The sequence below is a fragment of the Strongylocentrotus purpuratus genome, unplaced genomic scaffold, assembly GCF_000002235.5.
Source record: "Strongylocentrotus purpuratus isolate Spur 01 unplaced genomic scaffold, Spur_5.0 spur5_scaffold_5, whole genome shotgun sequence".
Taxonomy (NCBI): Eukaryota; Metazoa; Echinodermata; class Echinoidea; order Camarodonta; family Strongylocentrotidae; genus Strongylocentrotus; species Strongylocentrotus purpuratus.
This window is the reverse complement of record NW_022145611.1, coordinates 23713222-23740583: the sequence shown is the minus strand read 5'-3', so window position 1 is coordinate 23740583 and position 27362 is coordinate 23713222. Positions and strand designations below refer to the sequence as shown.

The following is a 27362-nucleotide window of genomic DNA, read 5'->3' as shown; positions in this document are numbered from 1 at the left end:
GGTGGACCTAGTTAGCATCCTCCTCCACATTTGATCTGCAGAATACCGATGGAAAATCGCTTCCCCACCGATCAATAACTCATCTCGAGTTAATGTACTTCAAGGTGAAAAAATACATCAGGTTAGAGACTTGGTACATGGTAGATGAAATGAAGGCATACCATAAAAGCGCAATCATCCCTCAGGTGTAAAATGCATGATGACAGTTTGAGCGACGCACACGCGCGTAATTTGCCTCTCATCGAGATACCAATATAAACGCGATGGGAATTGATTAAACACATGGATACTTGATAATATGCATTGGGACTTTGTCTGGTAGATTAATAGATGTTTGTTCCTCGTCATGCTTCCTGATGAAATGATCCATCCATTGATTAAAACAGGCATCCCCCAAAGAAAGTTTAGTACCAACATATTTGTTTATAAAGTTCATGCACTGTTATTCCACTTGCCGTTTTGTTTTTGTGTTGGTATTATGAACTTCACCGTGAGTCTATTCTAGCGGGAACAAAATGACAGGGGCAATCGATCATCACCTCTTCCTCTTTATTCAATGATTCGACGAACAATTACAAGTCATGATCATGGTGATGTTATTACCTTTCCAATAACTACACCCCACACAATGTACCTCGCTCCACACGGTTAATGATCCTTCCCAATTTCCGGGCTACTTTAACTTATTGTCCCCGGGTAATTAATTGTCCCGACTATAATCATTGTCAACTAAAACTGCACCATATAGGAATACGATTCTTTTTTTAGAGAGAGAGCTCATGTCACGCTGTCTGCTACCACGTTTTAAGGTTACTCTGTTCATATTCCCGCCAAATCTCTTTTTATGTGTTCGCCCATGCACATGAAGTAAACAAAGTCATCCACCATGTATTACTCTGGTTGCCATGGCCGTTGATTGTTTAACAGCGTCGTCATGGAGGCCTTGTCAACCGGGAATTCCGAGGGGGTCAAAGGGCAGGCACACACGAAGAGCAAGAGCGCCAAGTTTGAGAACTTACAAAAAGCGACCATAAACACGTGAACGTGTTTTGGTGGTAGCTTGTCGTCTGCTCTTGAATTCACAGCTTAGTTCACGTACACAAAATGTACAATATAAGTACTGGCCCGACTATTGTTTTTAGCTAACACTTCTGCTACCACCTAGACATAAATTATGAAACAATCATCTCCGGGAGAAAATATCACCGTCAGAATTGATTTGCTTTATTAGCGTCATAAGGAGCAAGTTCACATGATATAGTAATCGCATTTCTGCCCTAAGGTTAGAAACTTTATTTTGCAAGACTCGGCAAACGTCAAGACCGAAACAATTTTTGGTCGAATTCAATTAATTGAATAGCTCTTTATGCTTCTTAATAGTGTAAACGCTTCAGGTCAATAACTGGATGAGTGGGTTGAATATGATTGAGTTGAGGACAGAGGCTCAAAGGCATAACACCGGGAAGTTTTAATCTTTTGTCTGCAGGGGATTACTTTACTTATCCTGAATATAAATTAAGTTCCATAGGTTTTCTATTTCCTCTTCATCAAAAGACATTCTGCCTACGGTAACAATGTATCAGCAGTTCAATGCAAAAGCGAGATAATGATGAAATGGAGAAGAAAAAATATGGATGTCTATTAATATACACAATGTACAAGGACATGCAAATGTCTACATTTTCAACTTCCAAAATCTATAAAGTTTTATCCTATTTGATAAATGTGAATCCAATGCCAGGTGATCACTCATCACCGAGAGAATTTGTTGTGGTTGTTGAAATGTCGTAGTTAAGTGTAGACGCGTCGTGGTCGACACTTGCATAGGGTTGCGAATGTCGTGGGTTCGAACCTCGTTAAGTTACGGCCAGGAACGTGCTGTGGCATTCATGTACAAGAATGTGCCACTTTCGACCCAGGTGTGGCGAGTGGGTATCCGGAGGGATTTTTTCCTTGAATGCACTGTGCTGGATAATGGTTGCCGGTGCTTAAAGCCGGGAAAATGATTCCCAGAGCCTTGTATTATTAAGTATATGCATTACACAAGTTATTATGTTCTTTGGAACACATTGTACTTGATTTTTTTAAAGTAACTTCTCTATAGTTCAAAATAATAGTCCTTAAAATAATAAAGAAATAATTATTTCGTCTTCTTCAACAGTTTGAATGTTTTCTGTACGACTGAACGTACAGAAAACGTGTCATTATATTAATTTGACTACATATATATATATATATATATATATATATATATATATAGCATAATGATTATGATGAAGGAAGATATTATCTCCTCCTAAATATGTATGGGATGTGTAAAAGATATCAATGTGGATTCAATATCAAACATTTCGATTTCGACTCGATCATCCTATTACACGTGTAATTCTAACCCATTTTGTCCTTTCAGTGTTGGATAAAATCACAATTTGAAGACAAAATTGAGATGAAATAATCAAAGTTGATGAGTGTTTAATCTTTTTTCCCAACAATATTGCGTATGTTCTCACTTTTACTCATGAATACCACATGAGAGGTGGAATATAGTTCGTTTAATGTGACGTGACTCGTGAGCCAACGCGATCAATTTATTGTCGACTGAGGAGTATCATGAAAGTCACATTATTATCGCACTGTGTTATTAAATTTTAATTGCGTCGGTATACCAAGATTAGCTGAAAGCCTCGTTACGCCAGCAGATCGGTTCTTTTCAAGTGAAAGGTTATCAGTAATGGGCTCATCAAAGTTGCAGTTCATTTTTTATTGGACGGTATTGCATCAATACAAAATTGTCACTACAGCCAAATGCAAACTGAAGATAATTATGTTTATTTGAAGAATAATTGAAACTTCCGTACTTCAAATTTAGAAGGGAAATTCAGCAGATCCCACGAATTTGTGAAAATAAATGAATTAATGAAATTCTGTTACAGTAATTGTGGCTCATTGTCAGCGCATGGCGATACAAAACAAGAGTTTTTTGTGTGTGTCTGTTGCAACATTGCAAGTAATAATAATAATAATCAATTATAGGCATTTATCTAAAAAGTTCTATTCCGAGGCGCATTAATTATTACTCCGGCTTCACCCTAGCTGCCATTACAGCGCTCTAGCATTTCAAGGAATTAATTCCTGCCAGGTACCCATCGAGTAATCATTTAACGGTTTAGTGGAGAATGTTAATATAATTGAAAAATTAAATATCGATCCAGCCAGTCTCATGATGTTGTGCCGTTATTTGTTGCAGCATTTTGAAGTTCAGAGCAGACGGTGATAATTAATAAGAACCAAGGCTTACCTAATGAAGTTGTGCTTGTGTTTGTTGTAGCTTCCCAGAGCGATGAGAACTCCCTGGCCCAGCGAATAGGAGAAGAAGATCTGCGTAGCGGCATCCATCCATACCTAACAAAAATACAAGGTGCATTCAAATTAGAATTAATTATTGTATACTGATGAATACATTTGAAAAATTATTCATGAAATTGTATCATGGAACATAAAATGATCATGAAGTTGATCGCAAAGACATTCGAGAAATCAACTCGAGGGCAATTCCGAAGGTATATGCCATAAGCCTCGGTCACAAATGCCATTACGAATTGCTACGAACGCCGTACGAACGATTTTCAGACAATGGAAATTCGGGAAGACAATGGAAAAACAGGGAGATTCGTACGGAATTATCGTTCGTACGAATTTTTGTGACCGTAGCATTAGGTTGATTTTTCGAAATTCTTTCTGATCGTGTTCATGTATCTAATATAAGTGAAGCATTCATAAAATCTAGAAAATGAATACAGTGACTCAGTAACTAAATAATGTTTATGCCAATAGTTACATTTTCCTCACACACCTCTAATAAATTCTTTAAACAAAATAATTAATTCCAACGGAGCGGATGTACTTATTATTTTCGCTAAACAGGGTTATTTTTTAAATCTAGGAAAGAGGAAGGATGATTGCACAAAGACTCTTTGCTTTCGTTTGTGTGACTCTCATCGTAATACACTGCCATATCTATTATCTAGACCCATGAAATAGTTTGCTTTGCCCAAGATTGTTTATTTGTCTGAAACTCGGATCGCGAGACCAAAACTGATGCGCGCCGGTAAAACCATTCAATTCCAATCAAATACGTCACATAAATATACGGGGCTAATTCAGATGCACGACCTTAATATTACGTTGAAAGAAAAGGAATGCGATGAAAAGGGCCAAGTTTAATATCATCATTCGGAAGTGAAAAGATGGAGGGGAGAGCTAGGCGCCACCGCTTGGTGACCCCTTGGTTTATATGCACATCTAGGTAATTCCATCAATCCGTACTTTATTTCAGAATGACAAAAACATAACAGCAATGGGATTTAAAGCGACCTTTCATCGGTATGCAGTTTGCAGGTTTCAGGTTTTGTTACAATTCAAATATTCTATTAGCATGATTATGGTTTGGAAGGCAGAAACATAGCTGTTCTGCAAAACACGGGAAACACGGTGTAGAGCTAGCTAGAGCTTATCTTTTCATATTTCATCTTTTTAACAACTCGTTCTTTTCCCGCTCTTATTGAGACAATAGGGGGATGATCTTCGACATCAGATGCGTGAAGATGATCAAGTAATAGGGACATATTCTTCATTTATCGTCGAGAATAGGGAATTATAAACAACTTAATTACTGGTGCAATAGTGCAAAGATGGCGACTTATCATCGTGTCATCTCCTTGCAACGTCCTTTTCACCTTCTCACGTACCGTCCTCCACACCCTTTTATCTCTTTCTCACTCTAAACTCTCAAGTTTTACACTCATATTAAAAAAGACCGACGAGTGACAAAATGTTCAAGATGATAGATTTTCTATGAGAGTGGGGGGGGGGGGGGAGCTGATCCATGCCCAGAGGCGCTACACCTTATATGCTTTGAATAACTCTTAAACATGACAACACCACCTATAGGAATCAATAAATGTATTGTCCACAGAAAAGCTATGTAATCCTCGATCCCACTTCCAGAGCATACAGCTTCTCTGTAGTGAAGCGATACAAGTTTGATAATACAGATGCTCATTATTATATTCATCTTTTTTTCTTCTTCAGTATATGACCTTTATATTATTGGCGGGGTATACATGTTGAATGAGCATACAGATTGACCTCTCTAACAATTTAGGCCAAGATACTCAAAACGGCCTCTGCATGTATTCGGAAGTTCGATATGATCCCAAAAGGGGTCCCAAGAAATTTCTCATGTACTACTCAAGACATATCATTCGTCAGCCATCATGCCATTAAAATGAAAGATAAAAAATAAATACTAAATAATAAACACAAAATTAATATCATCATCATTAAGTCAACCTAAATTTCATTAAAATGTTGTATATTTTCACTGCCGGAGACTCATATAACGTCAACAACAAAAATCTACCAGCGATTCGACTTGGTTTAACAGATTTGTGTAGGGTTTCCTAGTTATATTCTCTTTTAGCTTAGAAATAGTTAAGGGCGTCAATCTGAGGATGTGGGGGCGCCCCTGGAATTGCTACACTAGTATCCAAGTCTTGGCACAGACTTGCTACATTATAACGCATTGGTACCAAACGTATTTCATAATAGATGGAAGGAAAACTAGATGATTCGTCATCCTGGGAAAAGTAGATTGGTATGCATGAACATGGACAGGTTGGAGTGTGCTTCAACGCGAACGGTGAATGCTCGAAAAACGTTTGATGTTGACTCTGAATATTGAATACCAATTATCTACGACGTGTGACGCATGAAACGTCATGTAACGTTTCCATAATATCCGACCGACATCACCAATGTGAAAAAGAATGCATGCGCATCGTTTGAAACACATATTTTTGCTGCAGCATCAGTAATTGCTTCATGGAATATAGAACAAGAGTAAAATCGTACATCTATTTGCACTGAAAAGCTACAATTTGCAACTGAAATAAACGAGCAATGATAACGCATTGCCCCATAATATATCATACTTATAAAATATAAAAAATGAAAAAATAATAGAATTCAGAGATTTACTGTAGCCATGTCCTTTTCTTATCATTCACATTTGTAGCAAGTTCAAGTTCATTATGATCTCGAAGTGGTTTTCGAAATATAGGCCTATGTCGCGATTATTATGCGTGGAAATTGTATATGACCTTTGACTTTGACACCAAAAATCGCAGAAAAAAACTGAAATAATCCAATCAATAAAATCTTTAGATATTTACAGAGGTGAGTGGTACTACCACATAGAAAATATCAATGAATAAAGACATACTAGACTTAAAGCTTCCACTCTTGCACTCATCATAGTAAATCGCACGAATGGACAGAAAACCGAAATCGGAAAATATAAACGGAAACTAAAGAAATAGACCGCGAAAATTCGGGCAATGGATAGGGTAAATTTTAGAGAAGGTTCGATGAACTTCAATACTAAAAATAAACGCCAGAATCAGGAAAAGACTGGGAGAAATCATGAAGAAGCTGGGTCGGTCGTAGTAGCTTTTAGCCGACCTCTCGCTGGGTCGAGCAAGATGGTCGACCGCTGTGCAGAGTGGCACGAATGGGACGGGTTCTTGTCAAAATGCTATTAAAATCCACTCCATCATCACTCAATGGGATGCGGTACACGTCATCAATTTGCAATCGGACAAAACAACAAAGAAGAAGTAGAAGAAGAAAAAAACATCCTCGAATGAGGAGAGAATAGCTTGAGGGATAAGGATGGAGAGATCTCATTTGGAGGTTGACATGACAAACTGCGGGTGGCTAGCTTGCCTCACATGTCTTGAAACAATATTGCGTTCATTTTCATGTGGATTTGAGGCGTCGATGCGAGGACTATGTCTTGAGTAGAGAACACAAACTTGCTTCACGATATCATGCTCGAGTTATTTCTATGGGAGAAGACTATTGAGCTTCCATCGACATCCTCCTTCCCCTTCCCTTTTTATGTATATACCCTGTATGATACTGTTGAAACGATTTCGTTAAAATTATTATCACAATATGTTCATCAACTCTAGACCATGACGCACATATCGTTACAGAATCACGATGCATGAAAGCATGATGGGAATTGTAGGTGCAACATCATTTTCAACTCATTTCAATATCGAATGTCCATCAAAATTCGAACATTGGCCATCCTACTACCGTGTCGAAGCCACCGGTGTCATCATTTTCGAACACGCAGACAAATACTTATCTAAATTCCACACATTAATGTAGATCTAGAATCGGTAGACACGAGATGCTGAATGGATGTGACAAAGCAGGCATTATGGATCATAATTTGAAACGGTTCATCAGCGGAGGGAAGAGGTTTTGGTCGAGCTCTCTCCCCGGCTCAGTTACAGTTCGTCGAACGGACGGTTTTAGATAGAGACATCTGCCTCGAAATAACATTATACTGGAGCAATTGCACAGCACTTAACCTTCAGAATGGAGATTATGTCTTCTTCTTAATCAATAACAAAGAGATTCGCGCCGTACTTTACCACTGAATAAGCAAACACGGTTTGCCTGCCTCTCACCACATGTTTTCCATTCTTGCAGGAAATTGAAATGTACTATTTTTGTTATGCTGCCCTGAAAGCCTTTCCTTTTCATTCTAAAGTAGGAACCAGAGGTCTTTCTCTCTCTCTACTCTCTCTATCCACCCATCCCTTACTCGCTCTTATACCTTCCATATCTGCAAATCTCTGCACTTCTCCCTCTCTCTCCCGTCTCCATCTTCATCTCCCAACTGGTAAAAGATGGAATAACGTTTGATTATGAGATAAAATTGACATGTTGTACTTAAAGGTAAAGACCAGTTATGGTCATGCGATTGCATTGTGAAAGAAACGTTGTGGAATCGATCAGAAAAGGTTGATCATCTAGCATCTAGCATCTGCAAGGTTCTGGAATCATCAAAATGATAAGAAATTTGGCCCATTCTTCGTAAAGTTACAAGCACTATACCCAGAAAGATGTATATGGGACTACCCTATATCTCTCACAGACGGTGAGAGAAATAAATTTACCAAATATATGAATTAGTAGGCGGTTTCCCGGCAAATTTTTTATCATCAAAAAAATATTCTTTCACATGATTGGTAATGAGAGCTTCCATTTCATTTTTTGAAATTGGGGCGTTTCCAATACTGGTCTTTACCTTTAAATCATTCAATAGGCCTCTATAAAGAAAGAGAGAATGTGAGAGAGAGAGGGGTGTGTGTGTGTGAGAGAGATATAAATAGATAGATAGAGAGAGAGAGAGAGAGAGAGAGAGAGAGGGAGAAAGCGTGAATGTGATGTGTTCATTTGGAGTACTTGTCATGTAAGTTTGGCACGTTGTCGGAAAACGATGTCAAATTAGCTTCCGAAAACCTGCCAATATTTCCTGCCACCATACGCTAATAATCACTGTGGAACATATAACATAATAAAATAGAGATGAGCTTGCAACAGAGCATCATGAAACAACAATCATATTTGATATCAACTACACCAGTCAGTAGACCTTGCATGTTAGCGAGTAAGCGAGTAGGAAATGAAAGGGCAGCCCCATGCCTCACATTTTAAGCGGACTGGAACCCTATTAAAAATTGTCATAACTATTATTGGTGAAAAATCCATGTGCTCTTCTTTCATTAAATTTGAAGGACATTTACCCTACCAGCTCGTTTTCACGACAAAGTCCAAATTGATGCCATATATTCGACACAAGCCTATATGTTTAATGTAACTTACACCTTGTGTTATACCCTTTTTTTCTTCTGATGGAAAAAGTAGGAGAAAATAATTGTTACTTTCAAAAGAACCCTTTGCTTGAATTAATGTCATTTGTAATGATTCCCTAACTCAGTTCACTTTGTCTGTCATCACATTAAAAATTTAAGTTTGTTAGTCTTACTACAAAATTGCTACAGTCCATGCTTTGAGCCCATGCTTTGTCTCCGAGATTAGGGTGTTTCACAGTCCAATATTACCTCGTGCATATTCTATGAATAGCGCTTCAGTTTGTGTGATTATAATCTTCCTATTCAACATGTATATATTCTGAACAATTTTCCGCATCGCCACCAATGGAAATTAAATTAGTATACATAGAATAGCGATCTATCTATCCAGGTATCTTCTGTCAGTTCGGAGGTTGATTGCAACATTAATTTTGTTCACACATTTTTGTACTCTGCCATTCTAGTACACTCTTTCAGACGTTGCAGTGTCATTCCATTCCACGTTTTAATGTTCCCCTCCCAGTTCGTTCTTAGTTTTCATCTTGGTTTGCTACCATACATCGTTGAATCGGTAGCCCTTTTTGATAAACTTATTTGTTTCCGTAAAAATTGAAGCACTCCTTCGTCAACCGCCCCGATAAAATATTATGGCGGAGCATATTAGAGCACAAACTTGGCTGCAATTACAAGCCGTTTTAAAACTAAGGGATTGGGATTCCGGCGGAAATGAATTCGAAATAATAATGATGATAATAATAACAGAGATAAAACGGTCAATTCAAGGTTAAGGATGATTTGAAAGGGATGCTCTTTGAAATACAGGAGTAACAAAAGGAGTCAGTTTGGGAAACCAATTACAACAACAAACTCGTGAGAAAGGATTACATTTTCCAATGTTCAAGCCACTTGTGTGCAGCAAATATTGTTGAGCCTGTTTACACGTGCAATTACGTCTGCAAAAAGATGGGAGAGCTAGAGACGATGTGCAGACACTCGCCCCCTGACAATGTCACTTCTTGTCAGATATATTCTTTACATGTGTAAAAACCCTCTATTTGACGAAAAAAAAATAGGATGCTGAAGCTTTGCTCATCCTCTTCCTAGCGGCGTAATGTAAGGGTAATCAAAAGAAGCAGGTCCCAAGTGGTACTTATACACTGATCGCAGTAGGCGGCACTTCGACATGACAATAAGCCCAGAAAAAAATCATATCTTGGGGGATGGAGTAGGATACCGGAGCGCTCTATCTGTAGAGGAATATAGCGAAGACACAACACGATGGGGGAATGGGCTATTTATTCTAGAGCGTGTGTACACACCATTGCAACTCTCCCGTTACCGCGAGGGGCAAATTGAAGCATATGGAAATAGGAGAAAGGGGCAAAGAGCTCCGATGACGGGTTAAAGACGTGGAAGACTCGGGTGATGTATATCGAGGCTTGTTTGGCATCATTTGGGATGAGTTTAGGTCTAGATAAAGTCATAGTATCAGTGTCATCTCTCTATATCTCTCTCTCTGCCTTGGACGCCATTGAGTGCTGCATATTAACACAAGTACATGTAGTATAGCCAGGGAGGTGGGAGGTGGGGGAAACAAGCCTCCCTGATTCATACTGATTCTACTTTTTCTACAGCGACAGACACCGTTATGAAAAAAGAGTAACATTTACCTTTTGATAATATAGTCATAGAATAACTGCAGTGCAATATCCATGATAAATAATAAAATGAAAATAAAAAGCTGCTCTGTATTGAATTACACACCACATAAAGAAATAAAAACGCCTCAATACTCTCTATCAAGAACTGAACAAAATGGACTTATTCAATCGGGTGACAAATTTGCAGCCGCTGCGGCTCTGATAATAGAATATACTGGATTACTGCAAAATTTACCTTATAAAGGCATATTCATAACGAAAGAGGCAGGGGGTAAAAAATGAGTCCCCCTTCGCACACGCATTATGTACTTCAGGATAATTCAATTTAAACATTATTTCCCAAATTTACCGAGATAGTAGCGTAATGAAATCATCGCTCCGATGAAGCGGGATGAGGTTTAGCAGCACTGTCGGAACCCCCCCCCCCCCCCGACCCAAGACCATCGCAACCGTATGGTATGGCTACCACACACCACCACCATCGCGGTGATATTCCATTTTCCATTTTGTATGTATTGCATATCATTAACATTTCTCATATAGCCGGGAACCTGGGACTCACATTACTCATAAGCATCACTCTCCTGGACTCTGGAAGAGAAGTGGTAGAGGAAGCCTAATGAGTCTGCGGTTGTCGTTATGCTGTAAGAGCGATGTCGACCAGGGGTCACAACAAGATCTAGGTTGCCCCCTATAATTGGCTAATATAGGAAAGACCGATCGTGGGATGATAGGGCTTTGGTAGAAAAAATCCTTTAAGTCATTTGCAGATAGACTGCACGAGCACAGGACTGCAGATCACTAAATAATTAGGTCCGATATGACAGCTAAAGAAATGTATTAACAAGGGTACGCCTGGCGGTCTATTACTAACATGACTTGACATACCCTTTAATCAAATATCTAAAAGTTATATGACGATTACTAGGTTAGTTTGTGTCCACGTTTGAACGTATTATTTTTTATCTATACAACTTGCATGAAATCAATAACCGGCTGTTATAATTGCGCGTGTAAATCATTAAAAAAAAAAATCGTAAAATATTGCCCGTATGCAAATCCCTATCATGATACTAAAACTAAACAGGTACGACATGTATCACGTATACTGTTTCTGATAAAATAAAAACCGCCATGCTTTCATCTGCTACACGTTGTAACATGTATAATTATGATCTAACCAGAAGTCTGGGGGTCACGTGACTGAAAGTACAGGCATGCGTGTCAACATGCTACTCGTCATCACGTCCACTAATTGTTTTAACATCTTACTCTGATAGGAACGCTTGGCACGTAACTATTATCACAATTTTCTTTATTTTATTTGTCCTTTCTTTAATATTTCTACTTTGTAAACTCTAAATGAAAGTGAGGTGCAAGGCTAAGCCTTTCAACTATGGGGACTTTTGTATATGAGTTAATGGCGCCGTACCGGGTACGCCATTAGTTACCATTAGTTGTGTGGTGGGGATCGGGAAACGGGGAAGTGCGATATATTCACCATTATTTTCCTCAGTTATGTATATAAAAGACATATAATGGCACCATAATGGTGAACTTATAATCGGCTATTTGCATGTGCAAGGGGCTTATGCTTTCAAAAATGGAGAACCATCGACCTCCCCCCCCCCCCCCCCCCCCCCCTCAAAACAAAAAATGATATTTAAGAAGATGCGTTCAGACAAATGCATTTAGGTGATATTCAGATATTTTCGTCTCGATCGATAGACCGACAGTGAAATCACTTTTCGCGATATCAGTATTGAAATCAAGGATGCCAGGGGGCGAAATGAATGGCCATGTTCAATCCCATATGACAAGGCCGGGGTCGCATCAAAATGGCGGCATCAAGCATCTCTTGCATGCCTCGGGCGGACCTTAGCCTTACCAGCTCAAAGGAGCTATGAAAAATGCATTAAACATAATACCTGGACACCCCTAGGCGATGGGGATAATTGTCTGACATTCATCCCCAATTGCTCTACGTCTTACGTTACACGGTGTCCATCTCCGGAGAAGTGGTAGTGACCGACCCTTTCACAGCAGTACAATGAAACAAGAAGGTCCTTGCAAAGGATCCTCATAGTACATGCCAATGGGTTCAACTCAATGACACACAAGTGCAGTTCAATCATCCTTTCATTTCGTCTCTTGTAAAATGATACATGATCGGACTCTTTGTGTGCTCCGATAACACACATATCCTACTATCTGAATGATGACGGGTCTTCCTTCTGCGCGTGGAGAATGGGGATGCTGAACGAGAAACAAAACTACTCGGACCAAACGTGGAATGAGAGTAAGAAATGACTCGAAGTTGTTATCTCGATTTAGCATGTATTTCTAAAACCCCAATCAACATTTTTCTTCCTTTATCTACCGTTAACTTCTCAATAGTCCGGTTCTTGTCTGTCTGATTATCTCTTGTCTCTCCCTTTCTCATTTTCTTTCTCTCTTTATCTCTCCCTCAATATCTCTCTCAGCCCTTTCTCCACTCATCCTCATTTCGATGTCAAGCACTTTTAGCTTGCTTCCTATCGGTCATTTCTTGTATTTGTCAAAACATTTACACAAGGGAGCCCTTCAATTAGAGATTTCACTTTCAAGACTTCCCATTAGTCATTATCTCTGATAATCAGTCAAAACATCATTAAAATCGACCGATGAGCTCTTATCCGAGGACTAAATTTGGCATCTCAGTGACCACGGCAGGAAAACAAATATATAGGCCATATCAATATCCGGCAACGCCATCAAACCTTATGATTTTAAAATATTAAAAAACATCTGGTTTAAAAAGCCCGTGCCCTGACACTGGTAAAATCAAGAACACGTGGATAACAAATTAGCAAACATATCACATGATATTGTGAAATGTATCTAAATGTAATGGGAATGCACAAACATAGTGGGGGATGCCTATATACAATGGACGGTTACGGTAAATGATCAAAGAGACATGTTTTGTATGGAATTCTATCTCTTTAGAAAGTTGAAATGAAAAGAAATTAAAACAATTAACATCAAGTTATTTTTTGTAATACGACATTCACTCACTTATTATGAAACACACAGACGAAAACGAACCTCCCCTACCATTTCAATTTCATGACGTAACGAATACAATTAAAAAAAAATTGGGTGTGTCTTCTTAAGGCCCGGTCACACAGGAAGGACGCATGGGGAACGCACGGCCAGCGCATTGGAAATTTGCAATTTGGGCCAGTGCGTTGTCGTTCGCTAGGCGTGCGTCATCATTCGTTCCTCGTTCGTCGAGCGCGCTGGACCAACGCTGGACCAGCGCTATGCATGCGTCGTCATTCGCTGTGTGCGTCGGGATTTTTTGAGCATGCTCAAAAACGTGCGCCGAGCTCGACGCATGAATATACACGCCAAAGGCACGCCAGACATGCGCCGGAGCGCGCTAGACCAGCGCCAGACATGCGTGGAGCGCGCTAGACCAGCGCCAGACAAACGCGGAGCACACGCCCTGTATACGCACAGCGCGCTAGCTACACGCCGTGCATTTTGTGTCAGCTCGCTAGCTTTTCCAAAATTATGACAAAAGTTAGGCACACGTTCTTTTCCAATTTCCAATGCGCTGGCCGTGCGTCGTAGAACGCGGTGCATGCGTGGACCATTCGTCCAGCGCGCTAGCAACACGCTGTGCATTCGTGGAAGTTGTTTTCATGTGCGCTCTGTGTGCGCCCTGTGTGCGCCCTGTGTGCGCCCTGTGTGCGCCCTGTATACGCCCTGTATGCGTCCAGCGCGCTATGCATTTGGTGTCAGCTAGCTGTATAGCTTCGACAAAAGTTGGGCGCACGACAACGCACTGGCCAAAATTGCAAATTTTCCATGCGCCGGCCGTGCGTCCCCCATGCGTCCCCTCTGTGTGACCGGGCCTTTACCTGGCTGTCATTCAATCTTGAGATGTCCGGCTTGAGATAGTAGACGATTCCATCCATGGCGCCCTCCAGAGTGACCGCTCGGATCAAGAGGATGGTCATCAGGATGTACGGGAAAGGGGCCGTGAAGTACACCACCTGGTCAAATGAGAGGAACAAAACGTACAACCCCACCCCAAAAAGTTAGAATTCTGCCCGAACTAACATAGCCTACGCTAAAGAACACACTTTATTGAATACTTCTAAGGCATCCATATGTTTTTATAGATTTACTTTTTAGAGGATGCAATCTAAACTGACTTGCCGACCTAGCAAACACCGACATTAGAAAGATAAGTTTACTCACCCAAGCATTGTTATGCCATCTACATTTTGTGAAAGAAAAGAAACGTACACGTAGAAAGCAATTTTGGAAAATACAAAGTAATTAAGAACTATCACGTGTAATTATCAAATATAGATAAGTTTTAAGACAGAACATAATTATGCTTACAAATTGTCTGTTTTAAAGGCACAATTGAAATGTCAAGAGATAGTATCTCAATACCTGAAGCCAAAATTTGATAATTTGAATTTGTATTTTAAATGTCAAAGTAATGAGCACGTGGTTTAGAAGCTTGCTCATATGGAAAGCTGAAAGTGAGGTTATTTATGAGACCTATACGTGGAGCTATAAATTTACTTCACCTAGTTTTTAAGATGATTACAATTTTCCGAAACACAAAAGCAGGTTATTCTCGGATTAAATAGGTATGATAACAATGGATCCATCTAGCTGATATGATATATGAATGATCCATACGGCCTATTTAGACTTAGATAAGCGCACTTAATGGATGGGTTGTTTGTGAGTTTCCTGAATTTTTACAGGTGAATACAACATTCTGACCCATAGAAATACCTCTTATTCATGAATAAAATATGTTGATGATCGATCTACCTTGGTCTACACAAATGTACAAAAACATATGTTATATAAAATATGGACTTCAAACGTACATTAATATGTTACAAAATTATCATCGAAATAATCTGTATTTGAAATGTCATTTCAAATTTACAAAACAGAATTCTAAATTAACAAAGTTTTACAAACGATCGATAAACAATTCTGAAGTTCATATTTTATATAACATATTTCCATATCTTCTGCACGTGCAATCAAAGATTTGCTGGGTAGGATGATCTGCTAAACAAATCAACGATTTACATGGCTTTCGCTTTATTGCAACACAATATTTGGCAAATTTGGTAAAATGTACTAAAGGAATGTTACATGATAACAGCAGATGGCTGGTAAAAATTGTAACTACCCCGACACTTTTAGCATTCATAATACGAACAGGATTCTCAAGCTCATTTTCCAAGGAAGCCAAAAACCTTTCTCAGACCAGTATGGAAGATCGTTCATCACAAAGGTTTAAACAAGCGAATACATTTCATTCTAACAACATTCTTTGACGTAATTTCAGATACAAATGACATGTTGTGACATTGAATATGAGCAGGTTGAAATCACATTACTGCTCAAAACTTTCCATAATGTATGTATACCTTCGAACATACACACACACGCGCACACACACACACCCACACATCGCACGTGCATACGCACACACACCCAAACACTATACGGAACGCGTTCCAGCACCCACACGCTTTCATCCAATCAATCGTTCAGAGACAAAATGGCGTTGACATCGGGTGGTTACAGATGCCAAGTTGAATGGGTAGGAGTAGGGTGAGAAGGGCTACTTTGACGGAAGAAGAGTCAAAGCTATGATGAATTAACTGACACTCAAAGAGATGGAATGAATAAAATAAAAAAAGCAACAACATGTGACTGATGCTGAAAGAGAGAGGATATAATGGGTAGATAATAGGTTCTAAACGCTATACACATTTTCATTATTAATTTGTTTTGAGATCTATTTAGAGATATTTATATAAGCTTCACAAAGCGTCACTGCAATGCAGATGTTAATTGTGATGTTCTTCCGGTTCGTCTTCTGTAGCTTTCTTAAATCGTAGTCTGTAATTGTTGGATCGACTCGACGTGGTATGTGCATCAGAACAAAATAGCGTTTTTCTTCTCGGTTGAGGTTGGTTCAGCATCTCAGTCGTATTAGTGAAGTTGAATCTTAGAGTCAATGATCAGATCTTTCGCGACAATGTCCAGTTTACAAAAGTTGTTTTAAATCCCCAACACTACCCTTGATCCGCTGTTGCCTCAAACCATCAGATCCCTTATTACGTGTGGTGATAGAATGATTCATTTCGGGATAAGACGGCTTAAGGCAAAACAGACCCCTTTCGTGTTAGTTTGAGTAAAAACCACAAACGGAAGAAATGCTATTGTAACCATTGCAAGTTCTAGTTTTTGGTTAATTGGAGAAAAGATTCGATTAAAAAAAAATCGTCCAGGAATGATTATTTCCAGACCAGAGACAAGCTTAACCCAGACAATCCCTGAAAAGGTTGAGGTAATAGAATACGTGATTGCTTGGGTCAAGCAACTCTGTCATGGAGTGAATTTTTTGGTTCTTTTCTCCTTCTACATGCAACAAAAATCAATTAGCCTTGCATTGGTTGCTTTAGGATATAGAGGAGGGGGAAGTTGATTACACACAAGCTTAGTGTCAATTTTGAAATGATCTTGAGCCGTAAAGAAAAAACAAGACCAATAAACTTCTTATAAATATATGTACGACAAAACAGCCACAGTGCTTAACCCAAACAATCCCTGAGTCGGTAAAACCATATTTCATACGTGATTGTTCGGGTTAAGGCACCACACCTCACACAATTCTCTACTCGACCACCGCCCATGCAAGCAAGCCTCAACTGTCAAGCAAAAATAAACCCCGTCATGAAAGTTTTTATTACAAAATCCCTCCCCTTTTCGCCCCGTCCATCTTTGCAACAGTTCTTAATTCTCCTTCCCGTACCCCCTTACCTCCCTCCCCTGGACCCCAAATCTGTATAAAAAGAGAAAATGAATGGCAAATCCGTTGAATACAGATTTGCTTTTGTTTTGGCTTCGTATCCATCTTCGAACGTCCTTGTTTCGGCTTGCATTTTCCTCATCCACCAAGCTTGCACATCGCCACTTTTACCTTTCCTGACGTCTTGACACCTTTACAAATGCAGAGATAGCAGAGAAACCAGGCGAAGAACATGCAGAGCAAAAGCTGCCAGTTGATGCCGCCGAGTTGTTCAATACCATCCGATAAATGAATCTGGAGGATCTTGCGGCTAGATATGGGGTTAATTTCAATCGAGATGGTTGTTTTCTAAAGTATTTAATCAATTGTTCACTTATAGCTACTCTTTTGTTGGGGGGGTATTTCACTCACACACTCAGATACACACCTAAGTCCACAATCTTATCATTACTACTACACCGGTGCCTTGTCTACCTTGGGGGAATAGTGAGACGAACGTTTATGGTTCAGTTATTATCAGGTCGAATTTATTCACTAGAAAGTCACCTTCTAATTTGCAGAGTTGTTTACTTTCTGCATAAGATAGGCGATAGGACTTACCAACCTACCACCTATGGCTGAGCGGGAGAGGGTCTGAAAGGTATTCCTTTAAAACGACCCTACTCGTTTCATGTTTGTTAAAACTATGAGAGATTGATTGTGGCTAGCGAGTAATTCTAACCACCGGGACAAAACAAACATAATCAAAGAAAGTAAATAAAGTAATAAATAAATAAATAAGAGAAGCATAAATAACCCTACATCAACATTAACACGATTCTCTGTCTCCCACAACCTCACATCCTTCTGGTGGAGAAAGTAATGGGGCTAGCACAGGAACTTGGTAACTTACTCCCAGAATTCAACGGTCGATGAGATTGTCGTTCCATTACAAGGGTCGGTGAGGTTCCAAGACGGCGTCCCGGTGGGGTCATACGACATCTCAGTCGAAGTCATTGCCGTGGTTGTTTCGTTCACGTCCAGACTACTTGCGCCGGTGGCGAGGCAGCACGGGGTGTTCCACTCGTTGTCGCAATGTGAGTAGGGAAGCTTGGATGTAAAGGACATGAACATGTAGTAGAGAGCCCACGCCATGATCACGATGTAGTAGGTGTCCAAGAAGAACTGGATGAACATCCCAGCACCACCCAAACCTGAAGGACATATTATTACAGCGGGTTTAGACGTGTTAACCAGCTTAGGACAATGGTGCTTAAACAATTTTAAAAATAAAATTATTAAAATTAACTCTACAATTCAACTGCAGAATGAAGAGGGAAAAAAGCCTTAAAAGGAAGAAAAGCTATATAACAAATAAATTTGCACCCAGAAAAAGAAGACCGAGTTTATTAATGGCATGTTTATCGCCCCCCCCCCCCCTAAAAAAAGGATAATCTCAATTTAGGAATCACTGATTGAGAAAATAAAATTATAATTGTGATAGGTTTCGTGACCCTTTTAGGCTATCAAACGAGATATTAGGTGATTTATTGCACCCAGGCAACAGATAATTCGAACCCAGATCATTCCTAACAACTTACAGATTTTTTGACTTTTCTTAATGACATACATACTTCGATTCAAAATGAGATAAACCCCTGTTAAGTCTCCTACGACATCTGGTTATCTCTGTCATTCGATCAGGCCGAATCAACATCATACTCTCTATACGCAATTAATGTCCAGTGCTGAACAATAAGAGGTAACATAGTGTTGACTAACCCTTGAAGATTGGGCAGATATCCCATGCTGTCACTGCAGCCTGGTTGGTCCACTGGCCCAGGCCGATCTCAAGGATCAGTTGCGGAATCCCACCAAGAATCAGACAGATGAAGTAGGGGATCAGGAACGCACCTGCATGGTCAAAAGTGATAATAGTGACACTCTCTTAGAGTTTGGTTCGATTGCTTTTGTTTGATTAATCACATGTCTGCAGAGAGACACTTTTGAGGATTCAGTTAATAATAGGGTGCATAATGATGGAAGCTATGAAGTTAATACATAATTAGATAGACCTGAACTTTGGAACAGACTACCTTTAAATGTAAAAAAAATGTCAAACTGTTAAACAATTCAAAACTTGTCTTAAGACACATATATTCAAAATTGCTTTTGAGGATTAACTTACTCTGTTCACATTGATGTGTATTTCATATGTATTGTAATTTGCAGGTTTATTTGCACTTTTTTGTTATGTTTAATATGTAACTGTGTATCAGTCAATTTTGCTTTATAAGCAACGTTTTTATTATTATTATGATCAATTAATAAATTACTCAGTATTAATCTATTTCAGAAACATGCCCATACTACAATGGATTATACTACTTATCGTAGTAATAACTCGAAAATTTAACTAAGGTTTTAATTGAGCAATGTTAAATTTAGCTTGTCCGTAATGTAATCTCCTACACGTTCACAGTGCAAACATAAAAGAGAATATCTATATTCATAGAGGTACGATTTGTACAATAAAAGTTCATAAATCCACAAGAGTACACACTGCTTGAACTATGAGTGACATCATATACTTTTTTTACTGTCTTTTTATCAGTTTCCTTCCACTACTTGTGAGAATACGGCTATTAAAAGTTCGTTTAATGACAATAATATCCCCTGTAGAAATATATTTATATGGTTGTATGTCCCATTATTTAGTTATGACTTTTAAAATTTAATATAGATCCTCACGCCTGCCCTTAAAACATAATGTGTGCTGAGCTAACTAATTGATCATAAAGCAGTAAGCTTTGAAAGGCAAGAGTGGAACGGCATATGGAACGGCATATACTTCTTATTAACTTTAGACAAAACTTTTGCAAACTTTGAAACTTAAAGGTTTACCATTTAGAAAAGAAATTGAATGCAGTTGTCGTCAACATCAACATCGTATAGTAAAGTGAGTTACAATTAGATGAATATTGAGGTTGTCAATCATTATGTGGCATGATGTTTAGTACTTGGTTTAGTTTCTTATGATTGCTATACCAATTCAAAATGTTATTTTAAATGGAGCCTTAACGTTACATTAAAAAAAAGCGCGAAACACACTGCTCCACATGTTTTGACCAAATAAAAACCCCAGTAATATCTCGCCAAAAGACCAATCGAGCCAACACAATCCTCTATCTAGATGTACAGTACGACCCAGAAAAAACGAAACTGAGAATTATCGATGTTTTATCATAACTTAATCAAAATTATAATTAATAAATGACTCGGACACATATTTGTAAAGCTTAGATCCTCCTCTTTCATTTGATGCGACTCATATGATGCATATTTCACGCATGAGTGATTAAAAGCAATTTGAATGAAAGAAACTAAAAAGAAATTTGGCGGGCGGGCGGTATCTGAATTTCGAAGAAAAATTCACTTTTCTAAAAAGTTCAGTTTCTTACCTTTCATATGACACCTCAATCAGGCAAGATGAGCAAGGAATAACAAAGTTCAGTTTGTTAAAATCATGCTTGCATTTCCATAAGTGGATTTTAAAAGTTCGTTTTCACTGGCTGCCTGCCGTAGCAACAAGCAGAATTGAAAAAAAGACTTAACTCCGTTTCATTGACAATCAGCCATACATGAAGTCTTTCGTCTATGTCTGATCGTCAACGAAACGGAGTTAAGTTTTTTGTCAATTCCGTTTGTTGCTACGACAGGCACCCAGTGAAAACGAATTCGTTTAATCAAATTAAGGAAATGCAAGCATCACTTTAAACAAACAGAACTTTCTTATTCCTGGCTCATTTTTCCTCATATGAGTTGCATCACATGAAATGGATCTAAGCTTTACAAATATGTGTCATTTAATAATTATAATTGTGATTAAGTTATGATAAAACATCGATAATTCTCGGTTTCGTTTTTTCTGGGTCGCACTGTATAATGGGACTTCATCATTGAACTGGGCCACCGGTATCAAGGGTCACCTAACTCCTGTATGGACTTACTATTCAGGTTTGCATTACCCTGGTCGGTATCGTCCATTTATAAGGTTATACTATGAGTATATACTATAAAGCGGTGAGTTTGTACAATTTATTTTCCTGTCATGTGAATATATTTTCGGAAACGGAAATGCCTCATGGAAACAAGAAATCGATCACCGGTGGGTAAATGGTAATTGCATTTCAACAGTTAAGATAATTCCTGATAAGTAATCCATTTTATATCATTCACATAAAGGTAGATGCACTTTTTTTTACCCTGTCTTTGATATTTCCCCCTCTTCTTTCTCATTATTAGCATCACCTCATCATTTGTCTTATATTGACTTTTAATTGTATAATTTTTTTAAATATTATTGGGGGTAGTCCTCGGCCTTTTACATTAAATTGCTGATTTTCTTTTCTTTTTAAATCATACATTGCTCCATAATGAAGTCGTTTTTATATATGCTGTACACGTCTATTATTGTATTGTATATATGTATTATATTTTATGTATTTTCCTATGTCTGGCATTTGTGGAGAAATAAATTGAATTGAGAGGCTTGTCAAACTTGGTCACCCGCAACCATCTCCCTCAAAGATGAAAATGTAGTTTATAGGACAAGTCATAGCTATTCGCCAATTAGGTCCGAAATATGGAGACCTACTGTGATCGAAGAAAAAACTTAAATCTCTGGATATAAGAAGGAAAGACTTTTACTGATTTCCTGATTTATTGCATTGTACGAACACGACAAGAGTTCTACGGTGAACGATCCATCTTATACCCCGGTCATTTCGCCAAGCCGACTCCGCACCCACTCCAAACCGATCCATTTACGCCATTCATTCAAGATTAATTTATTGTCATGTAAAATAAATACATAATATTTGGCTTCGGACATTTTGCAGGTGCATATACATGTACATAAATTCATGGTAAAGTTATTGTTCGTTCGGTCCGGTGTGATTTAAGTATTATCAAGGTTAAAAGTGAAATAATGAACAGGCCTGTAACGAGGTAATTCAGGTCAATCACAGATCACTCGGCATTAGCCAATTAACGTGTTAGGTAATTTTACAGTTTAGTTTAATCCCAAAAATTGATTGCAGTGTGACAAAACTTTGAAAATATCACAAAACTTATCTTCCTTTCCCACCTTTGGAAACTTAGATTTTTCTGCCAACGAATCTGCTGCTTGACCGGTACGTTGGAAAACAAATTTGTCTTCAGGTATACGTTTGTATTGACACAGTATAAGTAAGTATACATTAGTAAATATGTCATAACTTCAAGGATTGTGATATACGGAGTTTAAACGAGGGACGTTATATAGCCCATGACACCCATATCGATGTGTTTTGTTTGATCGGTAGATAATGTAAGAGGTATAAGATAAGACTTGTATTTGCTTGGTAACTCCCGTTTAATTGTTCATACAACAGAAGTATCTTACTATCTGTTATATGTATATTATATTGTGTATTTATTTCCGTCAATCTGAAAACAATAAAATTAATATACATTTACAATCATAAAGACAAACTAAAAACAGAAAGACGGTGGGATGACCCTACTCAGCGTTGGTAGCATTAAAACGCTGTTTTACAGAGGGGTCCCTATAATGCTAATATCTGTAACATAATTTCATACACGATCATACAAAAGCTCAAGGCTCAGATGCCGCTGCATTTCAGTCACTTTGAAGATAGGTACAAATAAGTTTGTAATGGATCATTTATGATTGAGAATTAAGCAATTAGTGTCACAATAAAAATCATTTGGTATATTCCCCATTGATGATAACTTACATTACAGTGTAAAGACACAAAATACGTAAAGAATACCTCGCTTCATGACACGCAACTAACATTTGAAGGAATTTGTTTAATTGGTGTTGTCATTGGTGCTGGTATAACGCCACATAAATATTAAAAAGGGAACTTTCAATGGCTTACGATGCCATATTACGAAATAAATGAGAGTAAATGTGCGGTTTTTTTAAAGAGGGGAATTTCAGAATTATGTTATAACATACGTGGATTATAAAGCAAGTAATAGATATTTGAGCATGTCTTGTAATTTGTTTTGAATCCTATGAATTTGATCAACTGTGTGTTGTTACGATCTTTAAATTAGTAAAATGATTAAATTGCACTAAATAAATAAAACGTTACCACTGTTCTACCAAGAAGAAAAAAAAGACAATTAAATAATTGTTTTATTGCAAATGATGGAAATGCTTCTGCGATTATTTAAAACAAAAGAAGCAAAGTCGAAGAGAACATTAACAAAGGACAGGAGACAATGACCTTACACCCGACATTATAGATGATAAAAATAATGCATCATTGAGGCAAGGACTGAAAATGTAACCTCAGCTTCACCGCCTTTGAGTCATGTTACAATTACCTCAAATGAAGAGGTGTTGAATGTTCTTTGATTGCTGTAAAATGTTCATAGCCCACTTATAACATGATAATCATTCATGTAAACGATTCCATGGTCTTCGATGAAACGAGGGCACTTGGAATCTTCTTTATTGCACAATTACTTGGTCTACTTTCAGTCCAATCAGAAATGGCTAGTTTTGCACACTTACACTTTCCATTTGCGAAAGTAGCTTATCATGTTCACGATTTTGGACAAAGGAAAGTACAGTACTAAATCATAAACTGTGACATCCGATATTATGGAGCACTTATTCTTTGATTAAAGATGAAATGATGTTGTTATTGTTGTTGTTGTTATTATTAATATAAATTATTGATACATTTAAACTGAGAAAAGACAGAATGAGAAATATATATGGTATATCTTTACAAGCTACTTCATGGTTCCTACCTCCTCCATTCTTGTAGCAAAGATAAGGGAAACGCCAAACGTTCCCGAGTCCAACAGATGCTCCAATCAAAGCAAGCAGAAAGTCAAGTTGACTGGTCCAGGTCCCGCGGCTCTTCTGTTTACTCTTGTTTTCGCTCTCCTTTTCCAGCTTCTTGTTCAGTAGTTCCTTCTCGTCCAGTCCATTGGCCACTGGAGCCGTTGCCGCTGAGTCGTGGTTCCTGTCTGCCATTCCAGAAGCTGCAAAAGTAACATCAAGAAGTGGTTTAGAAAATACGCAATGCCAACTCTAAAAATACAGATTGGCGAATCCATAAATTTGAAATTAGTCAGGCCTTCTATGCAGTCTTATTGAGTGGTATAAATGGATTCGAGCCTCGGCACGGCACTAATGTCCCCTGGCAGAATATTGTCTACATTTGCCACTCTCCATCCAAATGTTAAATGGGTAAGTGGCACCAAGGAATTCTTCGAATGATGTAGGCACCTAAAATTGGTAGTCTATATAGCAAGAGCCTGGAATAGGCCTAATATTGAAGCGCCACGGGCACATTGCGTGGTGAAAATGAGCGCGTAGCATGAATCATACACTTTTTTTTTTAAAACATGAATGTTGGATCTAATTAACAAAACCTGTCAGTAATTTTGATCCGCCCGTCCCCTGGTTCACAATGTCCTACCACCTCCCCTCCTAGATAGTAAATCCCACTGCTGACACCAATTTACCTGTGATCGATATAAATATTATCTCAAGTTTAGAGCGCTTGTCGACTATCGGATTGCGAAGTCTACTTCGTACTTTTCACGACGTGGACTCAACGAAGACCTAAACATAATGCGATGCAAGGTCCATGTTTAAAGCTTATTGACTTGCGACGAGGAGATGGAGAATGAAACTTAATTTGTTTTATTCGAAATATGATTTCCGTGAAAAAATAGCATTTGTTGGGACAAACAGGTGATATTTTGATTTTGTAAGGGGACAACTATTTTGATGGACCGTGACATGAGAAAAGAAATAGAGGATTTGAGATTGGCAGTATTCGAACAGAAATCAAATATTCAGAATAAAATGGGGAGAAACGCTCCTTTGGACATGTACATGCAATATAAAAGTTCGGCGTCATGAAAGACCTGGTGAGGAAAATTCATAGCAAACAAAACGCCCCCTTCCCGTGCTTAATCAGCAATGCACGAGCTGGTTTTATGGAAGATGTTTATTTTCTTCCTCTAAAATCAATTAGGTTTTGTTATTTATTCTAAGCAGAGAATGTTTTATGAGAAAGAAATCACGTTTTTTGGTACAAATGTAGGAATGTGAGATATTTTAAATCCAAGGTTTACAAATACATTGTTGACTTTGGCCCAGCGTGTTTCCAATCTAAAAGGTCACGTCCATGTAACATGAATGTGAAAATGTCATCACATAATTTCTCATAATCATGAAAACAAGCCTCGCATTGCTTGGTGCTCGGAGGCAGTCGCGGGTGACCGTCATAATCATAACCAATCATAACACCATTAAGCACAAGCAGCCAGCTTCTCACATTGAAAAAATCTGGTTACCTAAAATATACTCAATGCTTTTTGCTTGACAAGTCTTGGGTGTGAAATAAATTGCCATCCCGTCCAAAGACACATACAGTACAACTTCCCCGAAACAGCTCAAAATTATGTTTGTTCTTTTCACTATGTATTGTGTCTAATTGTGTCACACTATTCGTCATTCAGGTCACATTTCTTGTTTTTCAATTATCTAAAATAGGCGCAAGTACTGATACAATTCCAAACTGTCAACCCAAATCTCACACAAGAGAGCAATATCTAGCAAAAGAATGCACATATCAGATTAGGTAAAGGGGTATAGAGGACCTGTGATCTCTATGAAATTTCTGGTAATAAATGAAGCCCAATGAATGCAAAGGACAAAAAGACAAAAATAAACAAAACAAAAAACACGCCCCTCCCCCCAAACAAAAATCTTTATCGTACTGCAATGCATTGTGTCGAGGAAACGTCGCACTAGTTAAGAAATAAAACATAATTTCTCAAACGAATCTATTACACATATTCCTCATAATACCCAACAAAAACTCGTTTGGAAGGTAGACTAGTTCCACAGCCACCTGCATTGATTGCTATTGTATGAGTTCTAAACGACCTTCAAAGGCCTATTAAATGATCTCTAGATACAAAGCGAACATCCCTCTGTTCTTCTGAAGTACATTGATCATAATAAATGCGAGGCTCGATGGATTGCTTCACCCCCACCGAAGGAAATGCTGTGGTGATGAATGGCCTACATTTTAAAGAGAAGGTCGGGTTCTGGTAACGATGAAAATGAGTTTTCTCATTCTATTTAGGTCAGTTTGGAAGGGTTTCATACTAGAAATGTCACCTGAAAATGATTTCTCTTCAGATGCCCTCATATTCGAAATACGACGAGAAACAAGAATTGAGAAATTAAGACCATACAGTCATGCCACATGTGTTTTTATAGTCCCATATACTTATTTCTGTGTGTAGTGTATGTGATTTTCAGCAAGGTTGAGTAAATTTTGGTTCATTCTGATCATTCCAAAAACGTCACAGTTATACATCAGATATTGCGTATTCAATATGCATTACAATTAAAGTCAACATTTCCCAATTGCTTCCAGACGATTTTTCTCACAATTATTTTTTTAGATTTTAGATTTAAACCTCCATCTCAGTCGAGACGGCAAACAAATTAAAGCTAGCAATATTTTTGTATCGCTATGCTATCGCTTTATCATACATTGTCGTGTAGTATGCAGGTCTATTGGAATAGTGTGGATAGTCTTCAACTATAATTAAATATGTATGGATATTTATCACTGCAAAATCTAGAGGTGAAAATAAATTTGGCCATCGAATCTACTGTCGTGACTTGGATTTTCAAAACTTCCTTTTAGTTAAAGATCCAAATAAACTCTTTAAAAAAAAAGAAGATTTTATATCCAGATTCCTTATTCAAAATTCAAGAAAACCTTGATAACGTACAGAAAACAAATAAGGATGAGGTCGTAGAAGATGAAATTTATGTCTCCCAAAATTATACGAAATAATAGAGGCAAACGTTTTATGTAATGGAATATGTTCGTAGAACTGGAAGGGAAGGAGAAAAAAAATCACCTTTTTTCTTCTTCACTTTTTAAATATATCCATGAAGGAAGACCACAACCGTCAGCATTTTTTCATTGTTTTAACACCTACATCGGCCAAGAAATGTACTATAATCATATGTATTAATTATATAATTATATATTCTGTGTTATGAGACAT

The 27362-nt window shown here is 38.1% G+C and overlaps 1 protein-coding gene across 1 annotated transcript in view; it reads right to left on the bottom strand.

The window, feature by feature from the left end:
• Positions 1–27362, bottom strand: part of LOC580339 (sodium- and chloride-dependent betaine transporter) — a 66282-nt gene that overhangs the window by 27890 nt on the left and 11030 nt on the right. Inside the window, exons 2-7 of the mRNA XM_780405.5 lie at positions 24060–24296; positions 19008–19139; positions 18139–18439; positions 17418–17556; positions 14305–14439; positions 3299–3402 (exon numbers count right to left, since the gene is read on the bottom strand). Of these exons, the coding sequence (XP_785498.4) occupies positions 3299–3402; positions 14305–14439; positions 17418–17556; positions 18139–18439; positions 19008–19139; positions 24060–24288 (1040 nt within the window). The 5' untranslated portion in view covers positions 24289–24296. The remainder of the gene's footprint in view (positions 1–3298; positions 3403–14304; positions 14440–17417; positions 17557–18138; positions 18440–19007; positions 19140–24059; positions 24297–27362) is intronic.